The sequence below is a fragment of the Dasypus novemcinctus genome, chromosome 9 (assembly GCF_030445035.2).
Source record: "Dasypus novemcinctus isolate mDasNov1 chromosome 9, mDasNov1.1.hap2, whole genome shotgun sequence".
NCBI lineage: Eukaryota > Metazoa > Chordata > Mammalia > Cingulata > Dasypodidae > Dasypus > Dasypus novemcinctus.
Genome location: NC_080681.1, coordinates 40,089,988 through 40,114,181, shown reverse-complemented (window position 1 = coordinate 40,114,181; position 24,194 = coordinate 40,089,988). Strand labels below are relative to the sequence as shown.

Sequence of the window (24,194 nt, the reverse complement as noted above, 5' to 3'; positions counted from 1 at the left end):
CTGGGTTTGAACCTTGGACCTCTCATGTGGTAGGCAGACACCTTATACGTTGGGCCAAATTTGCTGGTTTAGGGGTAGTTTTGGAGGAATTGGGAGATGCTTGATAGAAAAGGCCTAGATTACTTTGAAGAGACTGTTGGTAAAAATACAGACACTAAAGATAGTTCTGATAAGACCGTAGACAGAAATGATGAATGTGTTATTGGAAACTGGAGGAAAGGTGATCTTTGTTTCTAAGTGGCAGAAAACTTGGCAAAATTGACTCCTGATGTTAGATGGAAGGCAGAATTTGAAAATGATGAGTTTGGATATTTAGATGAGGAGATTTCCAAAGTAAGTGTGGAAAGTGTGGCTGACTTTTCCTCACAGATTATAACAAAATGCAAGAGGAAAGAGATAAACTGAGACTTAAACTGCTGGGCACAAAGAAATCAGAGATAGGTGATTTGGAAAATTCTAAGCTTCCAGAAAACAAGCTCCCAGAGGATAGTACCCCATGTGAGAATTTAACTAAACTTGAAAATAAGCACCATTTCAGTGCACGTCAAGATTGGAAATGAAGTTATCCAGGAAGGCTTTGTGGAAAGTCTTACTGTCTGGTGACCTGGACCCCTGTGATCTGCATGCAGAATTGACAAGCTAATTTGCAAGATCTGTATGAACAAAATCACTGTTAGCCTGGACTATGAGGGGAGAGATTGAAAGAAAAATGGCTTCAAGAGGAAAACTGTGGAAGCTGAGGTCTAGGTTTGGGACATCTTCTCAGGCCAGGACGGGCATCCCACCCATGTGTGTAGAAAGGGTGAGTTTGCCCCAGCTTTTGTAGCAGGTAGATCTTCCAGCCTGTTGCTCATGGAGAGTTTGGCCATCCCAGGCTATTACAAAGAGAGTAGAGTACATCCCTCAAAGATTAGAGAAAGTTAGAGCAATGCCCCACTATTCTGAGGAGGTTAGCCCTTTATGCCAGAAATTAAGGAGAATGTTGCCACCACCCACACTGTACTAACGGAGTGGAAGACTGTCCCTGAAAGATTGGGGAAAGTGTGGCCATCACCCCAATGTTCTTGGAGGGTAAAGTCTAGAGCTCGACCTCCACCAGATACTTGATGAGGGTGGAACCAAGAAGATGGCCATTGGGCAAACTCTTGGAAAGGGCGGACCCCCATGAGGCCCGAGGAGAAAAAGACATCGTTCTAGAGTTGACTCTTAGACTTTGAAATCTAATGGAGTATGCCCTGCAGGTTTTTGGAACTGTTTGGGACCTGTGACACCTGTTTTCCTTCCAGTTTCTCCTTATGGTATTGCAAATGTTTGTAAGTTTCACAGCTCTACAGCCAGAGGGGAATTTTGCCCCAAGATAAACTGCATGTCTGTAATTGATTTTTTATGAGATTTTGTATTTAGTATTGGTACTGAAATGATTGAAGGTTTTTGAGATATTATGCTGTAGTGAATGTATTTTGCATATGGAAAGAACATGTGTTTTGGGGATTCAGAGGGTGGGGTGTGACAGTTTGAAATTCTTTTATCAATCTCCAAAATAAAAAGAATTTGTTTTTCAACTAATCCATTCCTATGGGTGTGAGACCCTTTTGATTGGACTATGTCAGTGAGCTATGACTCAGGTTGAGTCTCCACCCTCTTATTGGAGCTTTATATTAATGAGATACACAGAAGGAAGCCACCAGTTTTGAGCCTGCCATGTGAGAGAAAGTAGAAAGTAGAGAGAGAGCGTGCTCCAGGTTCACTTTCCCCTGGAGAAAGGCAGAGAAGCCCTGAGAGACTGAGAGGTCCCAGAGTCTGGAATCAGCAGAGCACAAAGGTACAGAACGAAGCCACAGAGCATCTTAAGTCTGAGGGGATAAGCCCTGCCATATGCCTAATCACCATGTGACAGTATGCCAGGATTACCAGTAGCTGACTTTGGTGAGAAATCATCTCTGATAGTGCCTTGATTTGGATATTTCATGGCTTTGGAACTATAAACTTTTATTCCAAATAAAATTCCCATCATAAAAGCCAATTCTGATACTTTGGCGTTAGCAGCCTTTGGCAAACTAAGAAATTCTTACCAGGAGTGGGGTTAATGCTGCTTGCAATTACCAAAAATGTTGAAACAGCTTTATAAATAGGTAAGGGATATTTTTTGAAGGAGTTGTGTGATGCTTGATTAAAAAGGCCTAGATTGTTTGAAGAGACTGTTGGTAAAAATATGGATGCCAAAGACATTTCTGATAAGGCGTCTTGCTGGACTGATATAAACAGAGACACACAGAGAAACATATACACAGAGAGAAAGGAAGCTGCCATATTTGATCCTGCCATGTGAGAGAGAGGACTTTAGGAAAAGAGAAACCCCAAGAGCTGAGAGAGTTTCCAGAGTCTGGAACCAGCAGAACACAGTCAGAGGAAGAGGCCCCTGAGAGGCTGAGCCCACAGAGCAGCTCAAAGTTGAGGAGATGAGCCCTGCCATATGCCTGATCACTACATGGTAGGACACCAGTGTCAACAGGAGATGACTTTGGTGAGAAAGCATCTCTGATGGTGCCTCAATTTGGACATTTAATGGCCTTGGAATTGTCAGCTTATACCCCTAATAGATTTCCCATTATAAAAGCCACCACATTTCTGGTACTTTACATTGGCAGCCTATTGGCAAACTAAGACATATGGCATAATAAAACATTTGGTAGGTGAAGTAAAGTAAATGCTAAGCTGCTAAAATAAAGCTACCCAAATAATTTAAATAAGATTATTTCTCTCCCACATACAAGCCTAGAGGTGAGAGTCTTCTCACCTCTAGCAGTCCAAGAGCTGCTCTTGGAACAGCTTTGCTCCACACTGTAATTCAAGGACCTAGGCTCCTTCCATACTGTTGCCCTGCCATCATTTAGGTATTTGTCTTTTATCTGCACTGAATTTGGGTCACCACTGCATCTGCTTTCCAGCCTGTGGGAAGGAGAAAAGTGGAGGGCATGCAACTTCCTTTCAGGCATATGACTTAGAAGTTGCTCACATCACTTCTGCCCCCCATCCACTGGCAAGAACTTAGTTTAATAGCCACACCTACCTACAAGAGAGGTTAAAACTCTATTACCGTGCTAGAACTGGAGAGTGAAATTTGGAGGTAACTATCAGTGTGCCAAAGTGGGTTAACCGATTTAAAACTACTGGCCAATAGTAGATTTGAAGATTTTCCACAGATTTTCTTTCCTTCAAGTTCTAATGTACTTTAAGAGCACAGAAACCGTGAGCTGGCTACTAGAGAATTTGGGTCAGAATAACCATCTTGCATGCCATTTATTTATCAGTTTTAATTCTAACAGTGGACATCTAAATTCCTAAACTTGTCTACACTGTAGCTCTTTCAATACCTTAGTTCACCAAATTTAAGTGAAAAAAATTTAATGCCTTTAAATCACACACACACACACACACACACACAGAGTAGAAATTGAAAGTTCACTTACCATCATGTTAGTAATTAATTCCTTTTCTATCAGTAACTCTAATCAGATGAAGCTATAAAGAATTAGAGCATCTTTTCTGAGCTTCAGAGACAACATATATACTGTGATCTGGAGTTTGAAATTGGATAGACATGGACTCAGATGCCTTCTAGTCTATCACTCAGTTCAGTAAAACAAAGAATTCATGGAAATTGGGACAGTTAGAGACATAGGTTGTTTTTTGTTTGCTTGTTTGTTTTCTGAGGTACAATTTTTGAGATTGAACCCAGGACCTTGTATGTGGGAAGCTGGCATTCAACCACAGAGCTACATTGGCTTCCCTGAATTTGTTGTGTGTTTTTTTTTGTGTCTGTTTTGCTTGTTGTGTTTTGGCTTTTTAGGAGGCATCTGGAGCCGAACCCAGGACCTCGCATGTGGGAGTTGGGACCTCAACTGCTTAAGCCATGTCTGCTCCCAGAGACATAGGTTTTTATTTTATTTTTACGAGCTACAATTTGACATAAATGGTAATAAAACTACTTATAGAAAATGAATTAGGCCAGCAAATCTGTGACCATCCAGTAAATACATTATTCAGAAATAATGTAATAGAAATTAAAATGGGGCTTATTGAGTCTTAAGTATAAGCTGAGTTATGTTTATATATTTATATAAAAGAGAATTTGAGAGAACTATAAGGGCTGCCCACATGCTTTATGAAAAAATTTTACTGCCTCTACTATTTGACCAGTTTTTCACTTAAAAAATTAGGTCTTTAATTCACATGTAAAACCCCAAAAGCTCATCTTTCCAACAACCATTCTCAAATAGTGATGGAGTAAACAATTAGGATAATACTATACTATGTGCTGAAGATGACAAAATACATACTATGTGATATCTTCCTTTAAGAAGTTTTCACTATAGTTGGGAAGACAAAACAGTACACATTTTTAGAAGTACATGAAGCAAGTTAGGCAAATAAAGATGTCTATATAGATATACATACCTACGTACCCAAACTCTTATGCTCTGGCTGTTCACAATGTAGTATATAATTAATTTGTATGAATTCAAAGAAAATAACAGTGACTTATTGAATGAGGACAGAGTAGTCATTGCACAGATGGTCTTCATGTAAACTAGGGTAACAGAGGGAAAGTACTTTCAGAGGAGGAAAATGTAGACAGCAAACGTGTACAGATTTGGAGATGCACATGACATGCTTGAGAAAGTACGAAACAGATTAATCTCATGAAGATGGAAGCAACATAGAGAGATAAGGCTAGATGGCACATTGCATCAGGAAAAAGAGTTTGAATTTTTTTTTAAGGTACTGGGGGTCATTGAAGGTTTCTGAGTAGAGGATGTTAAAAATGAGAACTAGACTAATCTGGTAATTATGCAAAGTAGATTGGAAGGAAGGAAAGGAACAGAGCTAAATCAGAAAGCTGTTGGAAAGAATCAGATATGATATAGTGGATTCCTGATAGAAGTAGGATTGAAAAGGAAAAGGTGAATTGGAAAGGCATTACCAGAGAAAGAAATTACTTCAAGGAAGTGAGGTGAGGAAGAAGAAAGACTAGATGTTCTGAGATATCGATTCTAGGTTAAAAGTGTCAAATTAATCTCATTGCCAGAAATATTGAATATGAGGTAATACTGGAAATTCAGCTGGAAATGCACAGCATGTATTAGAAGGTAAGTAAGAAGTGATAGATCTGGGGATTCAGATTTGGAAGTTCTTTGCCTAAAAATTATAAATGAAGCCAAGGAAGTATGGCTAATTGGACTAAATAAGGGAGTGAGCAAAGAAAAAATAGCAAAGATAAATTTCTATACTTGGTAGAAGGACCAAAAGATGCCTTCAATGAAGGTAATGGTAGTAAATTTTAAAAGGTACAGAGAACAAACAAGAGGCCAGAAAGGGGTGTTCAAAGAAATAGAAAAGAATACGTTCATGGCAGAGAGACAAAGATTTTCAGAAAGAGGTTGGTCAGTGTGGCCAAATGCTATGGAAGTTAAGGAGAACAAGAACAACAAACCATTGTATTTGTATTTAGGGAGGAGAGGGGAATGGGGAAAGAGATGGAGACAATGACACATACCATCTATTGAATGCCTACTATGAACCAGTAATTGTGGTAAACTGTTTTACATCTATAATTTTATTTGTTACCCAAAGTAAGATTATTCCCTCATTTTTTGTTAAGGAAACTAATGCAAAACTTCAGTGTTCCAGGTTCAGAATTCAAATTCAAGTCATGGTTTTTTCCTCTAAATCACAGTGAAGGTCATCTGTAAGAGAAATGGTCAAATAAATTCTGGGCTGCATTTTGCTGTTGTCTCGCAAATGTTGCCAAAAATAAGAACCGTTCCAGTATAGCTCCATCTATAGCCAAAACTAAGAATTTTTTTACCTATTCTCGTAGATTTTTGGCTGGAAGTATCCTCTGATGTCTATCTTACTATATAAAGTAGAAAAAGAGGCCTGGAGGACTTGAAGACTAATTTAAAATAGATTCCAACCTGGTTCTAGTAACCAGGAGCTTTGACTCAGGATGAGTGCTCTTTCTACTCTTCCATACTACCTCTTTGCAGAAATAACAGGATGTTTGTAGGTGTCTCACTGCACCAACCAAAGCTTCCAAGTTATACTATATCATCTCAAATAGATGCCTTATTGTTCAGATGCCCGTGACTGATAGTAAGTACTAATAATGTGAAGTTGATTAATTTGATATTCATCACCTGTGAGTCTCTTCCCCTTCTAATTAACTCAGATGCATTTGGAGAGGAGGGCATGCAAGCCATAAGTATCTGAAGTCATTTCTCCTTTCTGCAATGATTTTTTGTTTGTTGTAGGAAAATAAGGAGAGAAGGCTTCAGTTTTAGTCCTGCTTTATGTTCTTTTCAAATGATTACTTCACCAAGAATGTCTATATGTAGTTCTGTGTTTCAGTCAATTTCCTTTGGTAAGGGGCTAGAAAACATAAATGACACTAATTCAACATGAACTAGTACTTATTTGCAAGAACAGATTAATATATGGGTGTTTTTACATTCATATAGTAAAAGAACATGGCATAAAACAAAGTTGCAAGACAAAGTCATATTTAACTTCCCTCAGTATCTCAAGTGCCTTCTTAACCTGCCTATCCCCTTCCATGTACTATCTCAAACCACTCATTCCTGCCCATTTATTAACTAATTTACCACATTAAGATGTTTGATAGGTAAAACTTAGATATATATATGACTCACCTGTGCTGCTTTGTCTTGGGTTCCAGACCTTTGATGAATGTGTAGCTGAGGGCGGCTCAGACTGTGCTCCAGAAAAGCTCTGGCTTCAGATCCCATTCTTCTGTGGCCACAGCTCAGAATGCTGGTAAGTAGGATAAAGTTAGCTTGAAATGATAATTTTTTTATTTTTATAATCTTTATTTAACAAGTATGAATGTGTTAGTCAGGGTTAGGTATTATAGGGCAATCAATGAAAGACCAACCTGAAAATAACAGGTAATTAAGTATATCTAATCTTGTGATCACTTTTAAATGCATTGAAGAGATTTTTTTTGTTATAATATCCCTGCCATGTTTTCTTAGATACTGGTTTTTAAGGTTTTTTTAAATTTGTTTTTGGTATTATATGTTTTGCTCTATTGACAGAGCTCTGAATTTTAGGGGTCAGTGTCTTTTCATTAACCTCTTTTTCTCCTAAGCTCATTGATCAAGGCTTATTGGGAAAATTATTCACCTGGTTTCACTGTTAAATTGTATTTGTCTTTGAGAGAAGCCAGGGTATGGTTGTGGTTTAGTTTGCTAATAAATGTGAGGTAGAAAATTAAGACATTTTTGTCTTTAATAAATAATTTATTTCCTTATTATTTGAGTTCTAAGTTTTTAAAAATAATGTACATATATGTCCTATTCGATAATTTTAATGGGAAAAGTAGAGAAGATAAGAACACATTCAAACTTAATATCTTCCTGAAAATCAAGCAGAAATGCAAGGAATGCTTTCTATTTTTTCTTCGTTTTTTAAGATATCTTATTGGATTACTGTGATCCTTAAGGTCCTATTCAATAGAATGTATCAAATCATTGTAATAACACAAGAAGAATTGGAAGCATAGGAAGAATGTCTTCTCAATTTTTAAACTTTTCTTTAGAATAGAAATTGGCAAACTACATCCTGCATACCATTCTGGCCCATCACCAGTTTTTATAAATAAAATTTTCTTGGAACATAGCCACATCCATTTGCTTACTTGTTGTCTGTGGCTATTTTCACACTAAAACAACAGAGTAGTTGTTGTGACTAAAACCATATGACCTGCAAAGCCTAAAATATTTACCTTCTGACCTTTTTTACAGAAGAAGTTTACCAAACCCAGCCTTAGAACAATAAAGAATATTTCACTTTATTGTGCATAATTGAGATTTTGAGTTTCTTTATATGTTTCATAAACTCATAGAGCTGGGAGAGACCTTAGTAATCAACTAATTCACCTCACCTTCCCCCTTATCTTTTTTTCAGCTGTTGAAAAAACTAAACATTAGAGAGGTTAAATCACCAGGTGCAGATCATACTGCTATTTAAGGGCAGAGCTGGATTTAGAATTTAGAGAATGTTCATGCTAAAACAAACCAAAAGTATAGTTTATTTTGGGCCAAATCTCTATTAATAACTAACCATTGGCTAACATTGTAAAGAAATAAATTTTAAAAACTTAGCAGAGCCATTTATGTAATTTTGATTCCTCAGAAATTTCAGAGAAAACTATACTCAAAAAAAAACCTAAGCTTACAAATTAAGCACTAAACACAAATTGCTTAGACTTTAGTAGAGATCTCTTAATATGAACAAAGTTTAGAACAGGTTTTTAAAAAATTGAACTCAACTAAATCAGATGGAATATTTCACTGCCCTCAAACTAAACTTTGTTTACTTTAAGAGTTCTTGTCTCATTTAGCACTGCATAGGTGAGCCAAAATTGGAGAGCTAGGCAAAGGAAATTAAAAACAAATGAAATTTATAGAAGGGCATTGGATGTATATGGTTTTTTTTTTCTATTTTCTCCATGATATATGGTGTCAAAGGCATAAAAAATACTTAACAGATATCACAACCAAGTTTTTAATTCTTTTCTTTGGTTTTAGGAATGTGGGAAGCAGGTGGGCTATGGATCAAGCCAAGTATAACCTCATTAATGAATACTTTCTGGTGGGAGTTACTGAAGAGCTGGAAGATTTTATCATGTTATTGGAGGCAGCTTTGCCTCGGTTCTTCAGGGGTGCTACTGAACTTTATCGTACAGGTATATAAATGATGGGTTTCTTTTTTTAAAATTTTTGTTCTATAATCTAACACTTCCCCCTTTTAATCATATTCAGATATATATTTCATAGCCGTTAATTGTATTTATTCATTGGTTGATGGACACTTGGGTTGCTTTTGTCTTTTGGCAATTGTGAATAATGCTGTTATGAACATGCGCAAATATCTGTTCAGGCCCATGCTTTCCATTCTTTAGGGTATGTACCTAGGAGTGTGACTGCCAATGACGGGTTTCTTTTAAAAGCTCTTTTTAACTTTTTTGTTTGTTTGCAACTTGAAATATATATATAATTTGAAATTTCTTCAATATAAGACAAGAAATAACTCCAGAAAGGCTGGTGTATTATCTGCTTATACTCACCACTTTTAGTACAAAAGAATGCCTGGCACAAAGAAGGTGTTCATTAAATCTTTGTTGAATGAGCAAATGTGCAGTAGGTGAGAATTAGAAGGCATTGTGAGAATAGTGGAAAGATGCAAACTACAGAACCAACCTTAGAAATGTGTAATGTTCAGTAATTCTGGTTGCCAATCATTAGGAATATGCATTCCACTCTTACACCAGCTTAATGCCATTTAGAGTAGGGGTGGGATGGTGGGACTGAGTTACACTGATAATGATCATTATGTGCTATGTCTGTTATATTATAGCACTCCTAAAATGTGCTTCAGCACCCTGACAGTATTATCTACCTGAAAGTAACTGTGCTGGTCCCATCTAGTTCTGGCTTCTTTTTTTTTTTTTTAAAAGATAAATAGATCACACAAAAAATTCTGGCTTTTTTGTTGTTCTTTGATAAGATGTAATCATAGGAATTTCATTCTGTGCCCTAGTTTTCAACACTAAATTATAGGGAATGCAGAATATGAGGAATTAGTATTAAATTTAGCAATAGGTATTTTATCATATTTTTAAAGATAAACTTGTCATAGAGCACCAATCATTTGAAAATACAGTGTGTAAAGTGACAGACTACACTTTACTAAGTGGTGATCCTTACCTTTCTTTTTTGACATTTCATTAAGTCTTTAACAGGTTAAAGATTATATTATAAAGGAATAAATCACAGGTCTCATATGATTAGACCTCCATATTTGCTGTTATTACATTAATGTAATACAATTAAGTTATATTACCTGACCTTCAGTGCATTATATTAATTTAAACCATCTCTTCAAGTAAAGAGGCATTGACTTTTGTTTGTTCTCCAATAATTATTTACCTTTTCTTTTTTTCCTTCCTAAGTAGGAAAGAAATCTCATCTTAGGAAAACCACAGAGAAGAAACTCCCCACTAAACAGACCATTGCAAAACTGCAGCAGTCTGACATTTGGAAAATGGAGAATGAGTTCTATGAATTTGCACTAGAGCAGTTCCAATTCATCAGAGCCCATGCTGTTAGAGAAAAAGATGGAGACCTCTACATTCTTGCACAAAACTTTTTCTATGAAAAGATTTACCCTAAATCAAACTAAGTACAAAATGTGACTGTTAGATTCTTGAACTAATATTTTGACCCTCTCTTCACCTTAGTTTTCAGCTCCACAACCTGGATTGCTGATAGGTATATATGACAATTTGTATTGAGGCGAGTTAGGAAACAGGACAATAATGTCAAGGAAGTATATACTGGCTGCTGTGTCCGTGTTATAAGAAGTCAGGTTTCTTACTTTTTTCTGGTTAAATTTTGGTGGGAGTTATAACCTCCCGCCTGGGAAAAAACAAACAAACCTGCACTTCACTTAAAATAAACATTTAGCAGGCTAAATACAATTTCAGAAAAGGTTCTGTTTCTGACAAAGCTTTTTTTTTAACTAACCATAAGTGAAGATGAATCCATTTGCTACCTCCACCTTCACCTGGAGGTTTGGGTTATACACCTCTACTGAATAGTGTTAATAGCTGGTTGGCAGTGTGTGCTTTGTTTTTGTGAATCAAGTCCCATGAAATTTATTGGAATGTCCTATCTTGTTTGCTAAGAAATGTTTCTGCTGTAGTTGGATTTGCCCATATTTATGTAGGTTGTTTTAATTTTTTTTAAATGATTAGTGTTTTTAAAAATTAAACCATTACTAATACTGTAAAAAAAAAAATAAAAGTCAAAGCAGTATTTCTCATTCCTGCCTCCCCAGTAACTGAGATTGGGAAGACACTTCAAAGAATGTTGACATTACCTGAAGTTTTAGTAAGACTTCCACACTGATATAAAAAAAGTAATTGTAGATTTGTTTCTCCAAGGATTATTTGTAGTAGCTATAAACTGAGATATCAGTGACTCCATATATGACTCCATTAGTGAGCTGTGGTATAGGTAGGGTTTTCCTACTTCTGTACTTTTATCTGTAGACTATTTTTACTAAGGTGCTTTATAATGTGTTTTAAAGCATTGCATTTAAAAAAAAAAAAAAGGAAAAAGCTGTAAATATTGCATATTTTATGTATTTGGACCAAAAAGTTGCAAATAATTAAACAAAAGTGGTTTTGCACCAATTTTATTATGTCAAGTAAAACCATCAGATCTATTGTTCTTGTATTTCTCATTTAACTTTACTGTCAAGACATCACTGAAATGATTTTCAATCATCTTTCCATTTTGATACCCCGTACGTTTTTCAAAATTAGAGGCAGTATTTTGTGGTGTAAAGAGTATGGACAAAGAGAAACTTGATTTCTGGTCCTGGCTTTGCCACGTACCAGCTGTGTGACCTTGGGCAAGTCACTTAACCTCTACTTGCCTCAATTTCCTCATCTTAAAATGAGGTCAATACTTGCTGTACCTACCTCACAGGGGTGTTGTGAGGAGTAAATTAGAGGGCATGTGAAAGCACTTTGGAAACAGTAAAGTATGTAAATGTAAGGTATTATCATAAAAATATCCTTAATATAGTTTCATACCATTCATTTTTTAACACAAGAAAGGAAAAAATCCACTTATATGCAGGTTGAAAAAAGTTAATCTTGATATAAATTCTTATTTGGTAAATATCTTCCCAGTGTTTTATCTTCTATGTTGCAACAACTTTTGAAATATGAAACACCTGTGAACTTATGAATCTTAAGAGCCACTGCTTGAGTTAGGAAGGTTCCCTATTTGAAATAGACTTCATTAGCTGACTAGGGGCAGGTGAAACTTTGCTCTCCTAATTTGAAAGATTTTTCTGTTTTTATTTTACATTACTAGTCAGAAATGGTAACTATTTTATACTTATGGTTTCTAAGGTATATTTTGCAGAGTTTAACTTCCCCGTGCATTATTTTTCCTTGGAGTAACAAAGATAAAGAGTTTTAGAAACAGATTTTCTAAAAGAATAGTCTTTAATATATTTAGTTTAAATAAGTGTTCCATAACAAGACCTTACCAAACTGTAAACATTTAAGGCAGGTCTCCTTAAAGATATTAACTGGAGGGGTGGGGGGTGGGAAGTACTACTTACTAGAAAACTTTTACAAATTTGAAGAAACACTAAAAGAAGTTAATTAAAAAGAATCATTTTAGCACCCTTTATTCCCAATAATATGAAAATATTAAGAGAGCACAGCCAAGAATACTTTTCTTGGCTTTCATATTCCTTTCCTTTTTTTTTTTTTTTTTTTTTAATTTTTGCTGGTTCCTCTTCTTTTTAAATATATTAATTAACTTTTACCGGTATTTGTTGAAAATATATACAAATTATTTTCTTGCCCAAAAGGAAGGTTGGGATTTGTGACATTAGCCTGCTAATGACCCCCCAGTGTGCAGGTTTTTCTTGGAATACAAGCTAAAATCTTCTAGAGATGGATGAACTCTTTTTGGTAACTACGGTAGCATTTAGCACACTAGATTGAGGTCAGTGATCTTTTCCTTTAAAGAGCCAGGGAATATTTTAGGTTTTGAGGTCTTGGAGTCTATGTCACAACTACTCAACTCTGCCATTGTAATGCAAAAGCAGCCATAAACAGTATGTACAAGAATGGGCATAGCTGTATTCTAGAAAAAGTTTACCTATAAAAACAAGTGACATGTCAGCTCTGGCCTATGGACTGTTGTTTACCAGCACCTGCACTAGATAAATCATTATTTATGGAGAAATAATTTTTGATCTTACTTCAGTGGCCTAAAAGAGTTCATATACTTCCAAAAGTTCCCAAATTACATCCAAAGAATAGCTTTCTGATTCATGCAGTCTCTTCCAGATTCATAAGTTTTTATGACTTAAATTGCTTCCAGGTGGGCATGTTTTCTTTCCTAGTTTACCAGTTCAGTATAGGGGCATTCTATCATCTTTTAAGGCAGGTTAGGAATGTCCTTCCTGGAGGCTGAGAAAGAGGTGGATTTATTCCATCTGGTCCAGTACAGTCCTAGGAGTCTGACAAGTGCAAAATCCTTATAATGCCTATCTTTATAAGCAGTTAAATAAATAAAACCACTGAGACAATAATGTATTTTTTTAAAGTGGTGAATGTGGTTTTCTCCTTTCAGCTTTTGCTGATTTTTCAGTATTTTGATCATAGGGAGATATTTTTTTTATAATACAAAAGTAAATTAACCACCTTGAATTTTCAGATAACGTTATATGTGTGCATATATCTATATATCTATATATTTATTTCCTATAAGAGGAAAAAGTATCTTTTTGTTCAACTTGTATCATCTCCTGTTTTCTAATTGCTGTGAAATGGCAACTGTTGATAAATTATTGTGACTTTTAAAACGTAATGGGGAAGATATATTTTAATTTTACCCAACTTTAATCTGTAAAGTATCATTTAAATATATCTGATAGTGACACCTGAAATACAGAATGGGGATTACTTTTCTATCATCCATAAGCATTTGTGCAATTTTGATCATACTGGGTGCTCATGAATTCCTGATGATTGGATTTAAACTATTGAAAATCAGAGAACCTAAACTTATTGACTTTATACAATTTTAATGTTATTTTCTACTCTGAAAATTCAGTTAATGCCTATGACTTGTCATCTGTTGGTCTTTCTCAACATATGTCCTGTTGAAAATTCCCAAAACTGTTAGTGCCATCAGTGATTTACAAACAGTACTTTAATATTGCAGTTGATTTGCTCATTGTATAGTTAGAAAGAAAACAGTTTGTAAATGAGGCTTTCCCTTTTTTAATAAAATGAAATAAAATTCTAAAAGCACCAGAGAATTTAACTAAAGACAGGATCCCAAAGGCATAGCTGGTATTTTGATTTATATTCAGATTCTACAAAGAGAACATCTGTGTAAATCATCTAGCTGGGTTTTCACGTTGGTCATTCTCAAACACACTTAATGGTCCTAGAATCCTTTATATGAGAAGCACCCAGTGTGACCTTTTATGAGGTTCATCTTTCAGAGGCCCAGAAGCTTCTTTATGATTTGAAAGTTTGCCTCTTCATAAATTAGTTCTATTTACTTTGGGAGGAAGTAGGGCTGTTGCTGTTAAATTTTTTCATCCATTGGCCCTATGCAAAATTGATAGATGATGCCAACTAAACCACTGCCCAGCCAGCCTTCAGAGGGGAAAAGCAACCCTGTTTCAGATGCACTGCCAATACTTTCAGATTCCGGGAGTAGGGATTTTAGAGATTGAAATGGGTGATCAGCTAGTCACATTTTATTCTATAATTTAAGTTCATACAGTTTTGTGACCTTTGTAGTACTATTTATAAAATGCACCCTGATGGCAAAGATGCCTTTAAAACACATTACTGGCAAGCTTATGATTTAGACACACTGGTGCTGTCTATGTGATTTTTAGGCAGCTTTCGTGGCTTCTCCTTTGAGAGTCAGGTATGTGAGCATTTCTAAAGCAGTGTCAAATGTAATTTTGAGAAATATGAATTGTGTATTTTGACTTTTTTATAACTATACAGAGAGCTAAATAGTGCCTTTTTTCTTAGTCTGGGTTAGAAGATGCTCATTCCTTTCTGTGTCTCTGGTTTCTCTCTCTCTCTTCTCTCTCCCCCCAGTTGATTCATTTATGCAATGCTGTTTCCAACTTGAAACCATTTTGTCACATCTGTTGGAGAGATAATCATTCCTTTTCCTTAACGTTCTGCCAGCTTTCTGCTGAAGTGTTGCAGTTGATTACCTGACGCAAAAGCTATAAAATAAACACCTAGTGGGAAGGGGAAAAATGGTTTGGTGTCCTTTTTAATATTTTCTTCTGTAGCGTTCACACTGACTGACATTTTCCAAGCAGACTCAATGTTCAGTGTCAACATCTTAACTCAGATATTGTTGCCAGCAGAATGGTTTGTGTTATCACTGGCCTGTAATGATTTTCAGCTTCGTTATGGAGGTACTTTATCCTGACTGACATGCCTCTACTGCTTTTTGCTTTGTGTTCCATCCTTGGTATGGAAATTTCAGATAGAAAATTTACAAGGTATACTTAGGACATACACTAATTAGAAAAAGGAAAAGAAAAGGCTATCTGTCTACTTAGAATAAAAAGGAAGTAGGGGAGTGGATGTAGCTCAAGCACCTCCTTCCTATGCGCAAGATATCCTGGTTTCAATCCCTGGTACCTCCTAAAAACAATCAAACAAAAAAACCAGCTCTCATTAGGAGTGAATGTAGCTCAGTGGTTGAGCTGTCTGCTTCCCATGTACAAGGTCCTGAATTCAATCCCCAGTACCTCCTTAAAAAAAAAAAAAGTAAGGAAAATATTAACATTTGTGCAGTTTGGGCATGTCCATATGTTTCTTTGAGAAAACATTTTTAAGAACCATTAAAGAAGAAAATCTCAGTTACATAGATTTCAGTTCCCAGCCACTGGCTCATTTTTTAGCAATGCTTGATTGTTTCTTTTGATATCATATGATATGGGGTTGGACAAAATACCAGTTGAATGAGGAATTTTCTAAATAGAGATTTGTGTCTATGCCCACTGGATCAGAATTTGAGTCCGATGGGCCTGCGTTTGAATTCTAGCAGTGTGACTTTAATAAAATGGAGTTAATAGGATCATTGTAAAGAAAGTATTTTGGAGTCCTTAAGAATGTTGAGAAATTATTCTCCCTGAGCAGTTCACTATACAAGGCCATCCTCCAAGGAGCTAGAAGTCACAGATCCAAGTCACTATCCTGGGATCCTAGAAACAATTCCCTTCTTTCTCTCATTCTCTCTCCTCAGCTTTTCCCTCTCTGTTCTTGCCCTCCTTCTAACTTAAATCACTCAACCTCTTAGTTGAAACTTGATGTCAAAGAAACTCTGATGTTGAAACTCTACTAACTTGTTATTTTTAAAAGATTGTACCTTCTAAAGTACCAAATTAAAGCTTTAAACTGCATTTAATTGAGAGGAAAAAAATCTGGCAAAGGATAGACCTACAGTTCCCCAAGTGAGATGGCTCCTGAACTTTCGTTTTCTTTCACAATGTGAACCAATTCGATCTAAGTCAGGGTATTGCATGCAGCATCTCTAGAGATTTGTTTAAAGTGTTTGTGGCAATAACATTTAATTTGCATCTGCTTTACTGAGTCTGCCCCCTTGACACTGCAGTCCAGTTGGAACATAAAAACAACGTGGAAAGTTTTCAGAGTCTAAAGTATTAGAAGCTGTTGTATGTTTTTAAGCATCTCTAAAAACTGACCTGCTGAAATATACCTTCTCTAGGTAACTGAGCTCACCAGTAATTCCTTTTGAAGTGGGCAGAGGCTTTCTGAAAATGGCTGATCAGGCATCAGTGACATTTTATTCAACCAAGAGTAACCAGAGACTCATTTTTTTTCCTTTTAAAAGTAATTTAAAACTCTCCAGAGGATTACTAATTAGGACTTTTGGCATAGTATGGTTATCTGATTAGACTGTTGTGCCATAAACAGGGAAAATGCAAGATGTTGGTTCATTCATATGTGTTTTTAAAAAAGAAGGCTGTGGACTTTGAACCTTCTTGTCTCTCTAACTTTTGTTCCATTTCTTTCTGTTGTTTCATTTGGGGACTCTTCAAATAAAACTTTAGACAAGAACAATCTTTTAAAAAGTAGACCAGTTATATTTTGCTTCTCTATTTCTACCATGCTAAGAGCTCCCTACTTGATCATTTAAACACTGATCCAAATCCAGATGGAATTAGATGTCCCTTCCTGCTGTGCTCATGCAGTCAGACAGTCTGTAATGTTTGATACGTATCTTCTGAGTGGACAAGATGAGATTAGATTGGTCTCTCTGGGAGCCAACACTATTCATTTTGTAAGAAAGTTATATTGAAGCCTGAGGACTGCCAAGAGCAAAGTGGAAACAGAGCCCAGCCTTTTCCTCTTATCAAGATCCACAGTTGGTTCCACATTAAGCAGCAGTGCACTCTAATGTAAAAGGATTTGAATAATGAATTGGGTCAGAAGCCAAGAAGGAGGTTCCTACCACCCACGATTGGAATATGAATTTCATGTATTGTAACTCTATTACCATTTTTTGTTTTAATGTATGATGGAGACTGAAATCTCTGCTGTGGAATCAGTGGCTATCGTTTTTTGTATTTTTTTTTTCCATTTAATGTTTGGTGAGCCCCTGCTATGTGCCAAGCCCTGTGCTACAGACCTTTCAATGTATTACCAGCATTAACGCTTACAATAATCCTCATCTTTAATCCTTTATAAATGTATAGGACTTAATGCCTTATAAAGCACTTTGACATTGACCCTCTCATTTGATTCTCACCCTGGAGGTGGATATTATTATCCTTATTTTACAGTTGAGGAAACTGGTGCAACTAGTAAGTAGAAGGTGGACTAATCCAGGCCTTGTGATGCTTAATCACCAAAACCTGAGGCCTGTCCAGCCACATGCCTGTGTCTCAAAGTAAGCAAGGGCTCTACTACCCATTAAACAGGACAGTGGCTCTTCAAGTGTGGTCCAGTCCTGGACCAACAGCATCGGCCTCACCGGGGAGCTCCTTGAAAGGCAAATTAACAGGCCTAGACCTCAGTCAGAAACTGGTGTAGGGACTCTGCAGCCTGGATTAACAAGCCCTCCTGGTGATTCTGATGCAGGCTAAAGTTTAAAACCTGGATTAGAGCACCATTCCACAGATGAGTGCCTGGAAGCTCCCCTAGGTTAAGTAACGCACACAAGTCCTCTCAGAACAAATAAGTTGTGAGCTAGGAATTAAACCCATTCTCTCAGGCTCCAACAGGATCTGAGCTACATTGGGCTGCCTAGTGAACTGGTTTATGTGAGATTTTCCATTCTTGGTAAACATTCTAAAACATCCTTTAATGGAGGGGAGAGCAAATCAATAAGGAAAAAGTCCCTGGATGCATTCTTCTAGGATAAGACATGGATTCTGCCACATCTGATGCATTTCTGCTTTCTAGTTGAGATGAGCAAAGGAGGGAGAGTCCAGAAATGGCTGCCAGAATGCCCATGGTCAGAAAATACAGGAGCATAGCCAAGGGACCAAAGTAGATACTCAGGAATCACATTCCTGCCTGACCTTTCCTTTGGTGAGTGTAGGCCCAGTGTTCTTTGGTCACTCAATGTTTTACCATGATGGATTTAATGGCAAGAAGACCCTGGCAAAATCTGTGGCCATAGGTTGGGGCAATGTGGGAATACCTGCAACGACTCAGAAATCCCCGATACTATCCTTGTTTGTGGTATGTGATAGCCTGCAGTTACGTGTGGACTCTTTCCAGCTGTCTTTTAAATAGAAGTGCCCACTCTGTCTCATGAATTCCATCTGCATTTTTTTTTCTTGAAACAAGGGCCCAAACCAAGGCTTAGTCTATAGCTCAAGAGGCTTCCAAGGAAGTAGAACTGATCATTTTCCTGCCTGGCAATGACAGGCTTCCTTCCACAGGCCCTAGGGATGGAGCAGCAAAGAAGCAACCTGAACCTGCAGGTGCAGTGCATTCTTTTCAAGGAGGAAAACTGTTGGCATTTATAGAGCACTTCCTATGTGCTGCACTATACCGTATCTTTTGCGTTTGTTATCCTATTTCATCCTCTTAACCTTCTGAGGAAGGTACTATTGTTAACCTCATTTTATAGATAAGGAAAATGAGGCTCACTTTCCAAGATTGCCAGCTAGGGAGTGGGAGGGGCAAGATTCAAATCCAAGTCTGGCTACAAATTTCCACCTCTTAACCACAGTGAGATGAAGGCTGTGACAACTGTGGCAGGCAGGGTAGAGGGCTTGTTTGGAAAGCCTTGCCACATGTTTCTTTCAGCCTCCTTCACGCAGCCCCCACAGGGCTTGGCAACAGGAGAAGTGGGACCCTGGAGCTGTGACAACCATGCAGGCTACAGCTGGGACCGCAATTCCTCTGGGGTCTCCAAGGGAAAGATTACCACTGGAAGTTGGGAGGAGCAAGAAATGATGGCCGCCTGTCCTTCCAGAGAATAGACAGCCCCTCTCCCTCTGGGCATATATAGGCAACTTCAGTTTATTGAAATCCTTCCTCCTTGTCTTTATTAATTCACACATCATCCCCAGGTCAATAAATGGTGATTATTTTGTTATTGTTGTCTAAAAAGTACTGATTCAGCATTTGGGAAATCATGGGAGGTGCCTTAGGTCCACTTTTCCATCTGCCTGGAAGTGAGTGCAAGTCAAGTCCACGTCCTTGGTACCTGAGGAGGGCAAGGGCATGTTAGGTCTAGGGGAGTGGATGTAGCTCAAATGGTTGAGTGCTTGCTTCCCACGTACGAGGTCTTGGGTTCGATCCCCAGTACCTCCAAAATAAGTCTTCCAGGGTTCCCTGGTTCTAGCAGGATCTGCAGTGCACCTTGCCTTTGCAAAACGGCTACTGTGACAGGAGGTCATCCAGGCTGTTCCGGGGAGGTGGAAGGTACTGAGCAGCTGATACCTCCTTCCGGGCACTGCACAGAGCAGACTTGGCACCTTGACATAACATGGGGACCCAGCAAGGCCTGGCTCTCTTCCAGTGTCCCTTTGCCCCTTCCTGTCATCCCCTCACTTCATTCTATGGTCCTATGTCCAGGGGCTCTCCCACCAAGCTGGTGTTCAGAAAGATCTTGACTAGCAAATCTAACTCGTCCCATGTGGGAAGGCAGAGCTGGTTTCTGCAGTGCACACAAGACCTGAAGTCAAAGATATAAAACCTCTGCCTTGTGAGAGTTCAGTCATCATCAAATGGGGGGTCAAGGGGGTTGGAGGGGAGAGCAGATAGCAGCATGGTGGTAAGTGGGTAAGAGGGCCTCCTGCACCAGAAATCTTGATAAGTGGCACCAAAGTCAGGTTACACCTGTTGCTGCCTCTACCCTCCCCAGGTACTGCTCTCCCCTATCGCCTTCTCCCAGGCCTTCCCTTTATGTTCAGGGGAGGTTTTCCCAGCACTGCCCTGGCTGACAGGTCAGACCCATCTGAAATAAGACTGAGCCTCCCATTTAGTCACTTAGGGCTCTGGAGTCCGGGTAGCCCAGGCCACGTGACCAGTCCCACTACTGCTAATGGCGATCTGTTGTGATGTTTTTTGTTCTTTTTTAAAGATTTATTTATCCCCCCCTGACACGCCCCCTTTGTGTGCTCTCTGTGTCCATTCGCTGTGTGTTCTTCTGTGTCCGCTTGTATTCTCATCAGGCGGCACTGGGGACCTGTGTCTCTTTTTTTTGTTGCATCATCTTGCTGTGTCAGCTCTGTGTGTGTGTGGCACCACTCCTGGGTGGGCTGCGGTTTCACGCGGGGCAGCTGTCCTTGTGCAGGGGTCACTCCTTGTATGGGGACACCCTTATGCAGGGGCATCCCTACATGGGCCAGCACCCTGTGTGCAGCAGCACTGCATGTGGGCCAGTTCACCATATGAGCCAGGAGGCCCTGGGTTTCAACCCTTGGACCTCCTATATGGTAGGCAGGTGCTCTATCTGTTGAGCCACATCTGCTTCCCTATTGTAAAGGTTTTTAGACTTAAATTTCAGTTCCTCCAGGAGCCTCAAGATCTTTGGAAAGAAAGAGAGAGAGGGAGGCAGGGAGGGGGAGAGAGAGAAAGAAAGAGGAAGAAAGAAAAGGAAAAAAAGAGAAAAGGAGGGAAGTACACACCTTATTCCAGTTCTCCTCCTTCCTGGCCTTGTACAATTGCTTTGGAGAACGGACCTTTAAAGATGTATAAACATTGGTGGGGAAGGGGGTGGGGGTGGAGATAAAGGAGACCTGGGGCTTGTGTAGTGCCTCAGACCACATTAGTTCCCACCATTTTCTCTATCTCTGGTTTTTGCAGCTCAAAGACCTTGGAACTCCATCCAGATGAGTCTAATGAACATGTGGCTTATGAAAGACATAAAATTCAATATCATTATCTTTGCCTCAGCATGCCCCAGAGGTTGTGAGTCTAACAAGTACTCACTGAGTCCGGCTTGTTATTACATGGCTTAGGATAGACAACAAGGATAACCTACAACAGATGTCTTGAAAGATAAATTCAACTTAAAAGGCAAGAGCCGGGCTTGGCCATACACCGCCATCCTTCACACCATTGCAGATCTTCAGAGGGCAGAGAGAAATACATACCAGAAACTGCTCCTGTGTGTGGCACTGCTGGGCGCAGAGGGAGGGAGACGTGCCCGTGGTAATCTTGGATAAGAACTGCCCTCCTTGTTTAATGTAAGGAAAAGAGAACCAATCTTAAGAGTCAGGCAAAAAAGCTTCCAGTTCTGATTCCATCCCTTTCTAACCGGGGTTCCTGATCATGTCCATAAGGTTCTGTTTTCTCTTTGTTGAAGAGAGAATACGATCCAACTTCAAGTATTAAGATTTGGTCTCCAGGCTCAAACTCATTCTTCATACTGCTGGCAGAATTGTCTTTTAGAAAGAAAGCTCAGGTTGCTCCATCCCTCCCAAAGTCTCAGTGGCATCCCATCTGCGGAAAGGTGCTTCAGCTCCTTAATGAAACATATGAAACCTACCATATGTCCCTAATGTCCCTTCAGCCTTGTGTTGCACTACAACTCTCTTGTAATCCGGGCACACCAGACCACTTGGACGTACTTTCATGTCCTTGCTGGTATTCTTTTCCCAATTCTCTGGAACTCCTCACCATTTAAGGCCGAGCTCAAGTGGCAACTCTCTGGGACAGTTCCTTTGAGAGAAAACCTCTCTCTCCAGTCACTACACCCACCAAGCCCATTGCATGTACCTATGCTCAAGAACACTGACGTGATGCACGTGTTCTTGGAACGAGATAGACTTAGGTTTATGTCCTGGCTCTGTCCTTTCCCTGTCAGGTGACATTTGGAAAATCACTAATCTCTAAATTTCGTTGTGCTGCAAACATGGGAACCAAACCCACCTTACTTTACAGTGCTGTGAGGATTGGGTGAGGTGATGTTAATTATAAAATCCTTGGGTGAGGAAAGCTGTGGGCAAGAGGAAGGCGTCAGTGTTCTCTAATGACGTATTGTTGCCAGCAATACCTACTCTTGCAGTCTAGGTATTGTCAACCTGTCTGTCGCTTCCACTAGGTTGCAAGCTCCAGACCAGGCACTGTGCCAGTCATCTCAGTATTTATCCCACCCAACACCCAGGCAGAGTGAGCATTCAATAAACATTTCAAACTTGGCGAGCACTTAATTTTTATGTTCCTCAGTTTCTCCATCTGGATAATAGTGACAAAAAGCAGCAAAAATGAACATTATATGCCCTAAAGAAAAACTCCCAAAGCAGCCCTCCAGGACAGAGCCTATTTTTAAATGGAAAAATAAATAGCTCTCCAGCTGAGAGCACCTTCTCCTTTCACGGGGCCCTCTGCAATTTAGAGACTGTTTGGGAGACAGTTATGCCTCCTTTGAGGATAATAATGACCGCCCCAAACTTCTTTGGAAGAATGTTGGAAAGAGAAATGAGATAATCCACCTGACAGCTCTTTGAGCTCTTATGAAAAAGATACCCTTGAAATATAGGATACAGGTGTGCCTTGCTTTGGTTTGTGACTTTGAGGGGTTTTATGAAAATCTAAACCTACCAAACAGACAAATTAAGGGGTGAAAATTAGCATCACAAACAGGCTCTTGGCTTGACAGAGAGATTCACAGCAGGATCCCTTTAAATAGCCAGCTCCCCTAGTGCATTGAAAATATGACTCAATTTATAAAGAATTTGATTTACATATACCCAGTCAGGAACACATCTACTACAGAAGAGGAGGCACATATGTTTTTTATCAAAAAAGATTGATAACTGTGGGGTTTTAAATATATAAAACATTTTTTCTTCTTATCATCTCTAATCCTGCAGTCAACACTTCCACTTCTAGGCAGCAGCTCAGAAAAATATGCAGGCGTTGCCGTGGTGGCTAGGCCAAACCATGTGAGCAGATCTCCAGAAGTGTGGACTCCACTCAGCTGATGCCCCAGTCAGGATAATTAAATAACTGTCCTGAGATCACATCTGCATGCAGCATGCTGTTCATAATTGGGTTAAAGCATTTCCAATTTAATAAAACATTAAAAATCAGAAAACAGTGAATCACCAAAATCCAAAAAAGTAAAACCCAGCCTTATTTTAGAAGAAGTGCCATGTATAACTATGCCAGAGTAACTAGAAATGGGTGCGCTCACTGTTCACCTTTCCTCTTTGGGAGTACGTAACATGTCAGTTGTGTGAATGTGACTGTGAGTATGCATGTGTGAGTAAGTACTAGCCAATGCCCAGCAGGGGTGAGGCAGGCTTGGTAGTTAGAATCACGGCCTCCCCAAGATGTCCGTGTCCTAATTCCCAGACCCTGTGACTCTGTTATGTTACAGGGCAAAGAATAACTAAAGTAGCAGATGGAATTAAGGTCACTAATCTGCCAACCTTAAAATAGGCAGAGTACCTTGGGTTATCCAGTTGGGCCCAAAGGAATCACAAGATCCCTTAAATGGTAGAAGAGAGCGGCAGAAGAATTAGTGCTAGCATGATGTCATATGAAAAAGACTCAATTGCCCATTGCAGGCTTTGAAGCTGGAAGGAGGGGCCCTGAGCCAAGGAATGCGGGCAAGCTGGAAAAGGCAAGGAAACAGGTTCTCCCCTAGGGCCTCCAGAAAGGAACACAACCCTCCCAGGTACCTTGGTTTTAGCCCAGTGAGACCCATTTTCAACTTCTGACCTCTCCAGAACTGCAAGATAATAATTTTGTGTTCTTTTAAGCCACTAAGTTTGCTTAATTTGTTACAGCAGTCAGAGGAAATTAATAAAGGAAGATGGTTATTGTAGCTTCACTGCACATTTTATGCTGATGAGGCCTATGTAAAATCTCTGGGTGTTTTCATGAACATAGATGCAGGCTCACATTCAACTGCTACAGAATCCGCTAAGCCAAGTACCCATTCTAACTAAAAGTCATGATGCAGGCGGAAATAGGAATATTGCAGGCTGGCCCTTGAGCCCATCCCATGTACCACACAAGCATGGAAAAGGCTCCCTAGATTCCCTCTTCTGAAAATGACTTCTGTCTTCCAGGTTACTTCCCACTTGTT

At 38.9% G+C, this 24,194-nt stretch overlaps 1 protein-coding gene across 2 annotated transcripts in view; it reads left to right on the top strand.

Annotated features, from left to right (window-relative positions):
* The window catches only part of HS2ST1 (heparan sulfate 2-O-sulfotransferase 1), a 204,803-nt gene extending 193,489 nt beyond the window's left edge, over window positions 1-11,314 (top strand). Inside the window, exons 5-7 of one of the 2 annotated variants that reach the window (XM_004480914.5) lie at window positions 6,740-6,837; window positions 8,613-8,770; window positions 10,040-11,314. In XM_004480914.5, the coding sequence (XP_004480971.1) occupies window positions 6,740-6,837; window positions 8,613-8,770; window positions 10,040-10,266 (483 nt within the window). In that variant the 3' untranslated portion in view covers window positions 10,267-11,314. Of the gene's footprint in view, window positions 1-6,739; window positions 6,838-8,612; window positions 8,771-10,036 lie in introns of both variants that reach the window. The other variant, XM_004480913.5, reaches the window with a different exon arrangement.
* Window positions 11,315-24,194: the final 12,880 nt, after the last annotated feature.